Source organism: Leucoraja erinacea, chromosome 19, assembly GCF_028641065.1.
Source record: "Leucoraja erinacea ecotype New England chromosome 19, Leri_hhj_1, whole genome shotgun sequence".
NCBI lineage: Eukaryota > Metazoa > Chordata > Chondrichthyes > Rajiformes > Rajidae > Leucoraja > Leucoraja erinaceus.
Window position 1 is genome coordinate 888,025 of NC_073395.1, and position 13,184 is coordinate 901,208.

Below are 13,184 nucleotides of genomic sequence, written 5' to 3' on the forward strand. Positions count from 1 at the left end.
ACTTTTTTCACACAGAGAGTGGTGAATCTCTGGAACTCTCTGCCACAGAGGGTAGTTGAGGCCAGTTTCATTGGCTATATTTAAGAGGGAGTTAGATGTGGCCCTTGTGGCTAAGGGGATCAGGGGTTATGGGGAGAAGGCAGGTACGGGATACTGAGTTGGATGATCAGCCATGATCATATTGAATGGCGGTGCAGGCTCGAAGGGCCGAATGGCCTACTCCTGCACCTAATTTCTATGTTTCTATGTTTCTCATCCTGTCCACATCAACCAAATGGCTAAGAAATTAGTTGCCATTGGGAGCTTTCCACATGAACACGTTTTAGATGAGTAACAGTGTGAGATTTCCTGCATGACATTAGAAGCACTTCATGGGAAAGCCTCCAACTATATTCCTGCAAACTCTCGCAGTGTAAACTACAACCAAATACCTTCAGGTATTACAGTGCATTATAAAACAAAATGTCAACTTCATTGCTAATTATATCTTTCAGTACTCATAACCTATTTTTAAATGGGTATAAATGTCATATGGACATTTTCACGAATGACCATGAAATGGGTAGTGTTAAATACAGAATCAGAATTATATATTTGATTAGCACAGCACAATGGGTTAAAGGATTCCCATGACTGATCAATATGTCAAAATGATCTCAGATATTTGGTCCTTGTATGGATGATCTAATAGTGGAGTAAATAGAAATAGTCCTTCAAGATTAGAGACAGGGTTTTATTGCCAGCACGTAGAATAATAGATAATAGTAGCCTGAAGATGAGTCCCACCCGAAACGTCACCTATTCCTTGTCTCCACAGATGCTGCCTATGCTGCTCCAGCACTCTATGAAACGTCACCTATCCATGCTGAGTTACTCCAGCACTCTGTGACTATCTGCTTCCATTTCCCACAACCTGTAACCGTATCTGAGTGTGGCACCATGTTTAATGTGTACGTTTGCAACCATACTAGTCCGTTGTGTCTGCAGCAAACTTAGTGACCACGGTGAAATTGTCTTTAATTGTATTTACAGGGAAGACAAATTATCTTATCCACATGATGCCTGCAGGATTCATGGACATTTATACGTCAACAAAGTGGCAGGAAATTTCCACATCACAGTGGGCAAGTATGTCCATGTTTGATATCATCTGAACCTTCCCTTTTAGAACAGAATGACTAATTCAGACCAGTCTGAAGAAGGGCCTCGACCCGATAAACGTTACCCATTCTTTCCTCCAGAGATGCTGCCTGTCCCGCTGAGTTACTGCAGCATCTTGTGTTATCTTCGATTTAAACCAGCATCTGCAGTTCTTTCCCACACAAGATATTTGCTGTTGTTTCTGTTGGGGGGGGAGGGCGGGGGGGGGGAGGTTAGGACACAAGGCAAGCTGACTGGTCTTCAGTAAGAACCACAGACAGGATTGTAAAGAAGATCATGATAAAAATGTTTGCCAGGCGTGATCAATGGAAAGAGAAACAGCTAATGTTTCAGGTATAGGTGCCTTCATCAGAACAGATTTTCATGTCAAGTATTTGAGCTGATATTTTCACATGTAGAAAATGTGTTAAGGGAATGCAATAGATAATTGCGAGAAAAATAATGGGTGATGTTTCGGTTCGAGATCCTTCTCCAGAGATGCTGCCTGTCCCGCTGAGTTACTCCAGCTTTTTGTGTCTATCTCCGGTTTAAACCAGCATCTGCAGTTCCTTCTTCCGCATAATACAGGATTTGTTACGGCTGTATTCAGTTGTTAAGTTATTTCCTATTAATTTCCAATGGATAATGCTTCTGTTCTAGGGCCATCCCTCACCCGAGAGGTCACGCACATATGGCAGCTCTTGTTAGTCACGATGGTGAGTACTGCTGCATCCTCATCCAGTAGACTATACATCCATTAACATTGTTCACCAAACTGCTGTCTGTTGTGTTACATACATGATAGTAATTAAAACCACTGTGAGTAATGAGACTGCTGGATGCGGTGAAGCTTCTGTACCTTCACCTGTACCTCTGGTGCTGAGTCAGAACATTGTGCTCAAGTTTCTGGAGTAGGATCTTACCCATCCAATCCAATATTCCAGAGCAGTAGATCCGTACTGATCCCAGTCCGTATCCCAGTGTGGCCCTGTACTGATCCCAGTCTGTATCCCAGTGGGGCCCTGTACTGATCCTGCTCTATATCCCAGTGCGGTCCTGTAGTGATCCCAGTGTGGCCCTGTACTGATCCTGCTCCATATCCCAGTGGGGTCCTGTACTGATCCTGCTCCATATCCCAGTGGGGTCCTGTAGTGATCCTGCTCCATATCCCAGTGGGGCCCTGTACTGATCCTGCTCTGTATCCCAGTGTGGCCCTGTACTGATCCTGCTCTGTATCCCAGTGGGGCCCTGTACTGATCCCGGTCTGTCCCAGTGGATCCGTACTGATCCTGCTCTATATCCCAGTGTGGCCCTGTACTGATCCTGCTCTATATCCCAGTGCGGTCCTGTAGTGATCCTGCTCCGTATCCCAGTGGGGTCCTGTAGTGATCCTGCTCCATATCCCAGTGGGGCCCTGTACTGATCCTGCTCTATATCCCAGTGTGGCCCTGTACTGATCCTGCTCTGTATCCCAGTGTGGCCCTGTACTGATCCTGCTCTGTATCCCAGTGGGGCCCTGTACTGATCCCAGTCTATCCCAGTGGATCCGTACTGATCCTGCTCTATATCCCAGTGTGGCCCTGTACTGATCCTGCTCTATATCCCAGTGCGGTCCTGTAGTGATCCTGCTCCGTATCCCAGTGGGGCCCTGTACTGATCCTGCTCCATATCCCAGTGTGGACCTGTACTGCTAGCATCGCTGGCTCCTGGAGAATGATCCAGGCTGAGACTGGCTGCCCCTCCCCTGGCTGGGCTGATTGACACAGTCAGACAGCAACACTGACACAAGGGTGGGAGAGCTCAGGTCATGTGTTCCTTCCCACAATCCACAAGACGTACAGGTTTGTAGGTTAATTGGCTTCTGTAAATTGTAAGTTGGCCCTAGTGTGTAGAATAGTGTTAGCGTACGGGGAGATCGCTGGCCAGCACGGACTCGCGGGGCCGAAAGGTCTGTTTCCGTGCTGTATCTCTGACGATTTAAACTGCACGTTCTCTATAATGTAACTGTAATAGTGTGTTTAACCACAAGGAGGAGCTGGTGAGTCTCTGCAATAATATTCCATCATGTTGGCCTGTGTGACCATATATTCTGACAATAATTCTTTGTTGTCTGATTGTTTCATTGGGAAAAGTCAGAGGGGGAACAGACAAAAATGTTGCAGTGTAGAATCTTTGTCTTTCAATGTGTTTGCTTCAGCCCCGCTGTTTGTGACCAGATGTTAACACAACGGGTTGACATTTGCAGACAGCGCTCCTGGGCCCATGACCATGTGTTTATTATATTAGTATGGGGGCAAGTGCGTCTGTATAACACATTTTCTTTTTTCTTTTTTTTCAGTGTATAATTTTTCTCATCGAATAGATCACTATTCATTCGGGGAGCCCATCCCCGGCATCATCAATCCGCTGGATGGAACAGAAAAAATCGCCATAGATCGTGAGTTTATTTTGTTATTTAGTCCAACAGTGCAGGGGGCAGGCACGGTGGCGCAGCGGGTAGTGTTGCTGCCTTACTGTTACATCCTGACTACGGGCGCTGTCTGGACAGAGTTTGTACTTTCTCCCCGTGACCTGCGTGCGTTTTATCCGGGTGCTCCGGTTTCCTCCCACTCTCCAAAGTCATACAGGTTTGTAGGTTAATTGGCTTTGGTAAAGTTGTAAATTGTCCCTAACTCTCTCCTCTCCCCCTCCCCCTCCCCTCTCCCCCCCCCCTCCCCTCCCTCTCCCCCTCTCCCCTCTCCCTCACCCTCTCTCCTCTCCCCCTCCCCCTCCCCCTATCCCCCTCTCCCCCCCCCCCCCTCTCCCTCTGACACATGTACTGCCAGTGGCAACATGGCTCTCACTTACAAATATGCAATAATCAATAACACATCAATAATCAGTAATTCTGTGTGACCAGACCATAACAGTGCAAAATTGAACAAAGCCCGTACAAGATCACAGTTGCTGAGGTTAGTGTTGTGTAGTGCTGGGAACGTCACCTATCCATGTTCACCACAGATGCTGCCTGACCCGCTGAGTTACTCCAGCACTGTGTTTATCTTTGTTGAGCCTGGTGCTCATGGTTTTACCAGCTCCTGCATCACCTTCCCCATGGTAGCAGCGAGATGGGAGAGTGGCTAGGGTTAACTGCTGTGGGAGGTGTTATCTTGAGCATAGAGCTTGTTCAAGCCAGCTGCATGTAGCAGCATGCCAGAGCCCCCGGAGCTACGCCCTGCTCAGCCCCAACTCGCCAGTCAACAGTGTTTATTGTCGTGCCCCAGGTAGAACCATGACATTCTTACTTGCTGCAGCGCAACACAATCTGTAAACACTGGAATACATGTGTGGGAAAGAACAGCAGATGTTGGTTTAAACCTCAGATAGACACAAAATGCCCAAGTAACTCAGCAGGACAGGCAGCATCTCTGGAGAGAAGGAATGGGTGACGTTTAGGGTTCAGACCAAGGGTCTGAAAAAGGGTCTCGACCCGAACCGCCACCCATTCCTTCTCTCCAGAGATGCTGCCTGTCCTGCTGAGTTACTTGGGCAATTTGAGTCTGTGCTGGAGGGGACATGGGGCAAGTTGACCGGTGTGGATCTGCCCACTGTGGTGGTGCGGTGGCAATGGTCTGTGCTTCCTCAACTCAGCCTGGCCCCAGAGGTGTTTATTAGAGACACAAGGCTTGCCAGCCACAGAGCTGGGTCAATGACCAGAGCACACGGCACCATCACAGGCTGGCGTCAGCACCAACCACTGGGAAAACTGACTCCAGTGCACACACTCGAATCACTCTTGTCCATTACAAATGTGTTTTCTGTTCTTTAGATAATCAGATGTTTCAATACTTCATCACAATTGTGCCAACAAAACTTAACACGTACAAGTTCACGGCAGAAACCCATCAGTATTCAGTGACAGAACGGGTGAGTCACTTGCCCTTCATTCCTCACCCACTGTGTCCCTAAACCTTGCTCCATTGCTGCTGGTGCTGCTGCTGGTGCGCGTGTATGTGTGTGTGTGTGCGCGTGTGTGCGCGTGTGTACGTGTGTGTGCGCGTGTACGTGTGTGTGTGTGCGTGTACGTGTGTGTGTGCGCGTGTGCGTGTACGTGTGTGTGCGTGTGTGTGTGTGTGTGCACGTGTGTGTGTACGTGTGTGTGCGCGTGTACGTGTGTGTGTGCGCGTGTACATGTGTGTGTGCGCGCACGTGTGCGTGCGCGTGTGTGCGCGTGTACGTGTGTGTGCGCGCGCGTGTACGTGTGTGTGCGCGCGTGTGTGTACGTGTGTGCGCGCATGTACATGTGTGTGTGCGCGTGTACGTGTGTGCGCGCGCGTGTACGTGTGTGTGCGCGCGTGTACGTGTGTGTGTGCGCGTGTATGTACGTGTGTGTGTGCGCGTACGTGTGTGTGTGCGCGCGCGTGTTGTATTTTGTTGCATTGTTCTGTTGTAGTGCCCACTTATTGTGAGGACGCTGGTGTGGATGGGAGACGTTGTGACTCGTGTCGTTGCCTCGGCCGTCCAACGCTGTGTGGTTGGGCAAGGTTTCATGCATAGCGATCGATGATTACACTGCCCCCACATGGACCAATCATCCCTGCCGCTGCCAGGTATTGAGTTCAGCTCATCTGTATCACTCCCCAGGCTAGCTATTAATCACACTCTTGCTAATGCACTGATGATTTGTTGAGCATTAGCATTAGAATTAGAATTAGAATTTCCTTTATTGTCATCCAGACCTTACGGTCTGAACGAAATTTCGTGCCTGCAGTCATACATACAATAATACAATAATAAACAACAATAAACACAAATTAACATCCACCACAGTGAGTCCACCAAGCACCTCCTCACTGTGGTGGAGGCAAAAATCTTAGGGCTGCAGTCTCTTCCCTCCTCTTCTCCCTCTGCGCTGAGGCGATTCCCCACCGGGCGATGGTATTAAGTGAATGACTGTCTGTGTGTGAGTCTGCGTGTGTGTGTGAGCATGTGTGTGTGTGCGCATGTGTGTGCGTGTATATGTGTGTGGTGAATGTAACGTTGCTTTAGCAAATTTGCAGATGACACAAAGCTGGGTGGCAGTGTGAACTATGAGGAGGCTGCTACGAGAATGCAGAGTGACTTGGACAGGTTGGGTGAGTGGGCAGATGGATGGCAGATGCAGTTTAATGTGGATAAATGTGAGGTTATCCACTTTGGTAGCAAAAATAGGAAGGCAGATTTCTATCTAAATGATGTTGTTGGGAAAAGAGGAAGTACAACGGGATCTGGGGGTCCTTGTTCATCACTCACTGAAAGTAAGCATGCAGGTACTGCAGGCAGTTAAGAAAGCTAATGGCTTGTTGGCCTTCATAACAAGAGGAGTTGCGTATAGGAGCAAATATGTCCTTCTGCAGTTGTACAGGGCCCTAGTGAGACCACACCTGGAGTATTGTGTGCAGTTTTGGTCTCCAAATTTGAGGAAGGACATTCTTGCTATTGAGGGAGTGCAGCGTAGGTTCACAAGGTTAATTCCCGGGATGCCAGGACTGTCACGCTGAGAGAATGGACTTGTATATGGCTCGGCTTGTATACTCTGGAATTTAGAAGGATGAAGGGGATCTTATTGAAACATATAAAATTATTAAGGGTTTGGACACACTAGAGGCAGGAAACATGTTCCTGATGTTGGGGGAGTCTAGAACCAGGGATCACACACAGTTTAAGAATAAGGGGTAAGTCATTTTAGAACGGAGACGAGGAAACACTTTTTCTCACAGAGTTGTGAGTCTGAGGAATTCTCTGCCTCAGAGGGCGGTGGAGGTAGGTTCTCTGAATACTTTCAAGAGAGAGCCAGATAGAGCTCTTAAAGATAGCGGGAATATGGGGAGAAGGCAGGAACGGGGTAGTGATTGTGGATGATCAGCCATGATCACATTAAATGGCGGTGCTGGCTTGAAGGGCCGAATGGCCTACTCCTGCACCAATTGTCTATTGTTTGCGTGGGGTGGTGAGAGGCTGTGTGTGTGTGTCTATGTTGGCCACGTGGGGTGTGCGGGGCTGAGTGTGTGCGCGAATGTGTCTCGCTATGTTGGCCACGTGGGGTGTGAGGGGCTGTGTGTGTGTATGAGTGTGTGTGTGTGAGCGTGTCTATGTTGGCCACGTGGGGGGTGATGCGCTGACGTTGGGCGTTGCTGTTGCAGGAGCGGGTGATTGACCACGCCGCTGGCAGCCACGGGGTGTCGGGCATTTTTATGAAGTACGACATCAGCTCTCTAATGGTGACGGTGACGGAGCAGCACATGCCCCTGGGGCAGTTCCTCGTCCGCTTGTGTGGGATCATCGGAGGCATCTTCTCCACCACAGGCAAGTGTTCCCCATCTCCACATGCTCATACACCCTGCCTGCTGGCTGGCTGCTGGCTGCTGGCTGCAGCTGAGGGGCCCTCACTCTGCCTCCTGTGCTGCAGCTGAACAAATAGCCTCCATAGCTGAATGCACAATAGACAATTGTAAACAAAACGGTGAGGTTGCAGCAGTACAATGCTGGTGGTTCTGGAGTTGTTGGTGTCCCCAGTGCCCGCTGTGGACCGTGTCTGATTCGGCTCCACTTCCTCCTCCTGAGATCCTCCAGTGAGGATGTTCAGCCTGGGCCGGTGGTTACAGTGTCATGGCTGACACAGGAACCCTTACACCAACACTACCCTGGCCCTTGGCCAAGATCCCAACTCAGTGCGGTATCCAGAGCTGGCCCCCCACTCCAACAAACTCCCATTCACCCACTTACCGCTTTAATAACAACCAAAACTTGTGTAGGTTTATTATCGCCACACATGCGGCATGCTAGTGAGATGGTATGTGTGTGCTCTCTGATCAGATCAGGTGTTGGATCAAGTAGAGGGGGTGAAGACAAGGGTCTCTGTGTGCAGTGAACTTTCTCAGTATTGGAGAGGAACTGTTACACAGATGTCTCTAGTCCGCAATGCTGCAGGTTGGAGAATCGGGACTAACCCAGCTTCTGGGAGCCCCATTCAAGACAAAGAAACATACACAATAGGTGCAGGAGTAGGCCATTCAGCCCTTCCAGCCAGCACCGCCATTTAATATGATCATGGCTGATCATCCACAATCAGTACCCCGTTCCTGCTTTCTCCCCGTATCCCTTGATTCCGTTAGCCCCAAGAGCTAAATCTAACTCTCACTTGAAAACATCCAGTGAATCGACCTCCACTGCCTTCTGTGGCAGAGAATTCCACAGATTTACAACTCTCTGGGTGAAAAAGTGTTTCCTCATCTCAGTCCTAAATGGCCTACCCCATATTCTTAAACTGTGACCCCTGGTTCTGACTCGCCCAACACCGGGAGCATGCTTCCTTCATTTAGCATGTCCAATCCCTTAAGAATTTAATGTTTCTATAAGATAACCTCTCATCCTTCGAAACTCCTGTGTCGGGGTGATCAAAGTCCCCGTGTCGGGGCGGTGATCATTGCTGGAACTTCACCCTCATCCAGTAAATGTTATTTAGCCCTGAAGCTGATCCATCTCCTGGCAACGTGTTATTTATTTCCCACGATTAGTTCATGATATAACCAGTATGTGAACAATCCATTTTCTCTTAAAACTAAAGATAGACACAAAAAGCTGGAGTAACTCATTGCCATTTTCTCTGGAGAGGAGGAATGGGTCTGAAGAAGTGTCTTGACCCGAAACGTCACCCGTTCCTTCTCTCCAGAGATGCTGCCTGTCCTGCTGAGCTACTCCAGCTCTTGTGTCACCACACATTCCTGTTAAAACTACATTGCGGTTGCTTTTTGTGGCAATGAATTTTAGCTACCAATTCAAAAAAGCATTTCACTTTATCTAGAAAGAAATTGGATGTTGCTCTTGCAGTTGCTGGCAGTTGTTCTGCATGGCGCATACGTCCCAGATTTACGCTCAGTGGACCAGTAAACATACAGTCCATGCAGCTGGCGAGGAACATGTTCTCCGTAGTCATGCTGCAACGGTTTGTACAGTTACTGGCAGGAACCGTTTCAGCTTTTGTGTGTCATTCCTAACTGTCACTATGTCATGTTGTCACTTGTGGGTAGAGCACCAAGGCAAATTCCTTGTAGGTGAATACTTGGCCAATAACCTTATTCATTCAGACATTCATTCATTCGTTCAGACATTCATTCATTCATTCATCATCATCTATGCATTCATTCATTCATTCAGTACTTCTAAATAAAGCACACCATACAGATTTATGCTCAATGTACCAGTAAATGTTATTGGATCGGTTTGGTAGATGTAGCTGAGGAGAGGACTCTGCCGCACGGGTTTGAGGGTTGCTGGTGTAGTTGTGAACAACACATACTGTACAGATTGATGCTCGATGCACCGGTAAAGGTTGAGTAGATGTCGTTGACGTGGAATCTGTTCTCCGTAGGCATGCTGCACGGATTTGTGGGGTTCTTGGTGGATGTGGTCTGCTGCCGTTTCAAGCTCGGAGCCTACAAACCTAAAGCCGTAAGTTCCCACTGTTTCTCTTCTTATGTCAGCCCAGTGTTGTCCAGCATTGTCCCCTGGTGCTCACTGGTTCCATACACGCAGCTGAACATCCTTGACTTCAGCTACAAAGCCTGCCGCTTCACTTGGCCTTTTCTTGGGACAAACTTCAGCCTCATCAAGGACGATTCCTCCACTTGGAAAAGGATCCGGTTTTGTTGACAAATTGTGTAATAATCTTTGAATTGTTACATGGGAACACACATTTATTTTAGCATGAAACTTTGTAAATTCTCTCAACATATGTCATTCAAAGTTGACGGACGTCCAATAATAAAACCAGTCAAACACAGACCAGGTTGAACAGACTCTATAAACTATGAATGTTCCCAGATATTGTGTCCTCAGTATATTGATGTGAGATCTGCCCTTGGACTCAGCATTTCTGTCGTCTGCAGCAGTTTATTTTCTGCAGAAATAAGGCAGTAAAAACCATGACTGCTTTTCCAGTTCCCGCCTGCATGTCGATCTCCCGCTCTTGAAATAACCGCTGAAAATAAACCCGGAGAATATTGTTGATTCTAAGACATGGCCATTCTGGGCCTGGTGATGGAATACAACTAACAACTAACTGGGCCAGTTCAGTAGCGCAGAGGGTAAAGCCACTGCCTCACAGCACCAGAAACCCGGGTTAGATCCTGACCTCTGGTGCTGTCTGTGTGGAGTTTGCATGTTCTCCAAGTGACTGCATGGGTTTTCTTCCACATCCGACACGTGCGGGTTTGTAGGTTAATCGGCCCGAATTGTGTAGGGAGTGGATGAGGAAGTGGGATAACATAGAACCGGTGTGAACAGGTGATCGTTGGTCAGCATGGAATGGTTAGGACGAAGGGCCTGTCTCCATGCTATGTCTTTAAACCTTCCTGACAGACAGCTTTTGTATGTTGTTTTAGTTTAGTTCAGAGATACAGTGCGGGAACAGGCCCTTCAGCCCACCTGGTCCGCACCGACCAGCGATCCCCGCACACTAACACTATCCTACACACACCAGGGACTATTTTGACATTTATTCCAAGCCAATTAACCTGCATGTCTTTGGAGTGTGGGAGGAAACCGAAGATCTTGGGGAAACCCCACGCAGGTCACGAGGAGAACGTACAAACTCCGTACAGACAGCACCCGTAGTCGGGATGGAACCCGGGTCTCCGGCGCTGCGGCAACTCTACGCTGCACCACCGTCGTGCCCCCTGTGACTATATTTAACTTTGACTGTTTTCCATGCGTTTTTGTTTTTCAGGCGACTGCACTCGATGGCCACATAAATAATCATTCTGTCCCAATTCTAGATGACTGTGAACACTAGCGTTATGCAGGGATGAAAATGGATCAAAAACTCTCCTCAAATCTTGATGTGCGCAAAAAAAAACTATTTTTGGATGGCACAATTTTGTTTAAATAAATCGTTAGTTGCGTTCTAGAATCTCCAATTCCAATCCCACTCAAGACATTACAGGTCAAATAGTTTTATTACCTCTGGATGATGGTCTGCTTTTAAATGATTCCGTGTCTTAATTTAAAAGAAACTCAGAGACGTTCAATGTCAAGTCGTAGAATGACCTTCGGATGATGGACTGGTTACTAAATTCAATGTTTTCATTTAAAATAAAAAGGGAAAATGATCAGTATTCTGTGGTCATACTTCAACTACGAGATTGCTGGCAACCCAACAAGGTTTTATACAACACGACTCCGTTAGTGGTGGCACAGCGTTTAATTCACAGCTTCACCAGAGGAGGCACGGGAATGTTTGTATCAGATCCCACGTGACCATTCTGGGCCACCCTGATCCTCTACCTCACCTGCGGAAGTCATCCACGAGCCCGTGTACTTCACACACCACCTAACTCTTATCAGGAGCTCATCATGATCCGGATATTTATCTTTGGAGATTTTTCCTACTGTTTTTTATAGACTAAAGATTGACAGTAAATTAGTGGAAATTACAGTAATTGAGAATTGTTGATGCTACTTCTTCTTGCGAATGAAACATAAATAAGCCAAAGGAATAGTTAGATCTCAAGCCGGGTGGGTGTTGAGCAGCCAGGTTGTTGTCACTGTTGGTGTCAGTGTCTGCCAGGCCCTGACACAGCTCCAGTTGGTGGGTGGTAGAGCGGGCACCCAGAGATGACATGGTTGGCTGTCTTTGTTCTGTTGGTGTGTGACTGGCTATTGCTGCATCCTTGTCATTAGGTTGCATTGAAGCAGCTATCATTTACAGGGCCCTGGTAGTCTCTGCTGTGCACATTGAGTTGGTTGGTGACCCAACACAAAATACTCCAGCGGTCTATGTGTGGACATCTGATGTTTGCACTGATTCACACTGTTGTAAAACCTCTCCAGCATCAGTCTGGGTGAGTGTGACACAAACTGACTACAACAAATATTTGGCAGATTGACCAAGACACGCTGTGTGAGCAGGGATGTCCAATCTGTGTTGATGGATCGCTGCCAACTCTCTCCAAGTGAAGCAAGTCCACTGTGTTCTGTAAAATATTCACGGTTTCTCCCTGTACTGGAGCCCAGTGGCCTCTGCATTGGGAAGTCAGTCATAATCGACTATAGGATAAACTTTGTGCTTATACTGTAAGGTGAATTTACTAGAATTCCAAAAACATAACATCTCACGTTGTAACTTGTAATACAGGCACGTTTTCAATCGCGGGTGGGTGCCCAAACATGGATTATTTGTTTGACAAACGCATGTTGCCGGTTTTGGTGAAATGTGGCGTTGAGTCGACAAGATTAACATTGGTGGTGGTTTAATATTTTACCGAGGGGATGGGAGTTTAATGGGAGGAATGGAAATGTCACAAGAATGGTCACTGTCTTGTCTGTTGAGTGTTGAAGAGTTGTACACACCTACAAGTGGCAACCTGCATTACATTCTGGGGACATGGTCTCTGTATGATCTGTGATGTACACCAAGATGTCTGGCCTGTCGTGCTGTACTTGGAAATGTTTCAATCATCTCTACTCTGTTTAACCTGATAATCTGTGAATTCCCGTTTAATGTGTAGGAAGGAACTGCAGTTGCTGGTTTAAATCGAGATAAGACACAAAATGCTTCAAACTGATCAGTCTGAAGAAGGGTCTCGAGCTGAAACATCACCCATTCCTTCTCTCCACAGATACTGCCTGTCCCGCTGAGTTACTCCAGCATTTTGTGACTAGTTCCAATTTAACCTTGTCTGTTGCTATCTTTCTGGCATGACCAATACTCCATCTCATTGCTGGATTGAATGGCCATTGTTACACAGGTTCTGCAAAGAGGAACTGAAATCTCCTAATTGCCAGCAATGTTTCTTTAAGCTGGTATTGATGAACAAAAGAATGCTTTGTAATATACATCACTACTTTAGTGTTTAAACAAACACCCACCTTGGGTAACGGGAAGGTATTTCATCAAATGGAGGTGGACAAAAATGCTGGAGAAACTCAGCAGGTGAGGCAGCATCTATGGATCAGGGGGTATGGAGAGAAGGCAGGAACAGGATACTGAGTTGGATGATCAGCCATGATCATATTGAATGGCGGTG

At 47.4% G+C, this 13,184-nt stretch overlaps 1 protein-coding gene across 2 annotated transcripts in view; it reads left to right on the forward strand.

The window, feature by feature from the left end:
- ergic2 (ERGIC and golgi 2) overlaps positions 1-11,273 on the forward strand; it is a 37,368-nt gene extending 26,095 nt beyond the window's left edge. For both annotated transcript variants that reach the window (XM_055650015.1, XM_055650016.1), the window contains 7 exons: positions 1,033-1,128; positions 1,801-1,856; positions 3,479-3,577; positions 4,949-5,046; positions 7,302-7,464; positions 9,530-9,609; positions 10,886-11,273. In XM_055650015.1, the coding sequence (XP_055505990.1) occupies positions 1,033-1,128; positions 1,801-1,856; positions 3,479-3,577; positions 4,949-5,046; positions 7,302-7,464; positions 9,530-9,609; positions 10,886-10,951 (658 nt within the window). In that variant the 3' untranslated portion in view covers positions 10,952-11,273. The remainder of the gene's footprint in view (positions 1-1,032; positions 1,129-1,800; positions 1,857-3,478; positions 3,578-4,948; positions 5,047-7,301; positions 7,465-9,529; positions 9,610-10,885) is intronic.
- The last annotated feature ends 1,911 nt before the right edge of the window (positions 11,274-13,184 follow it).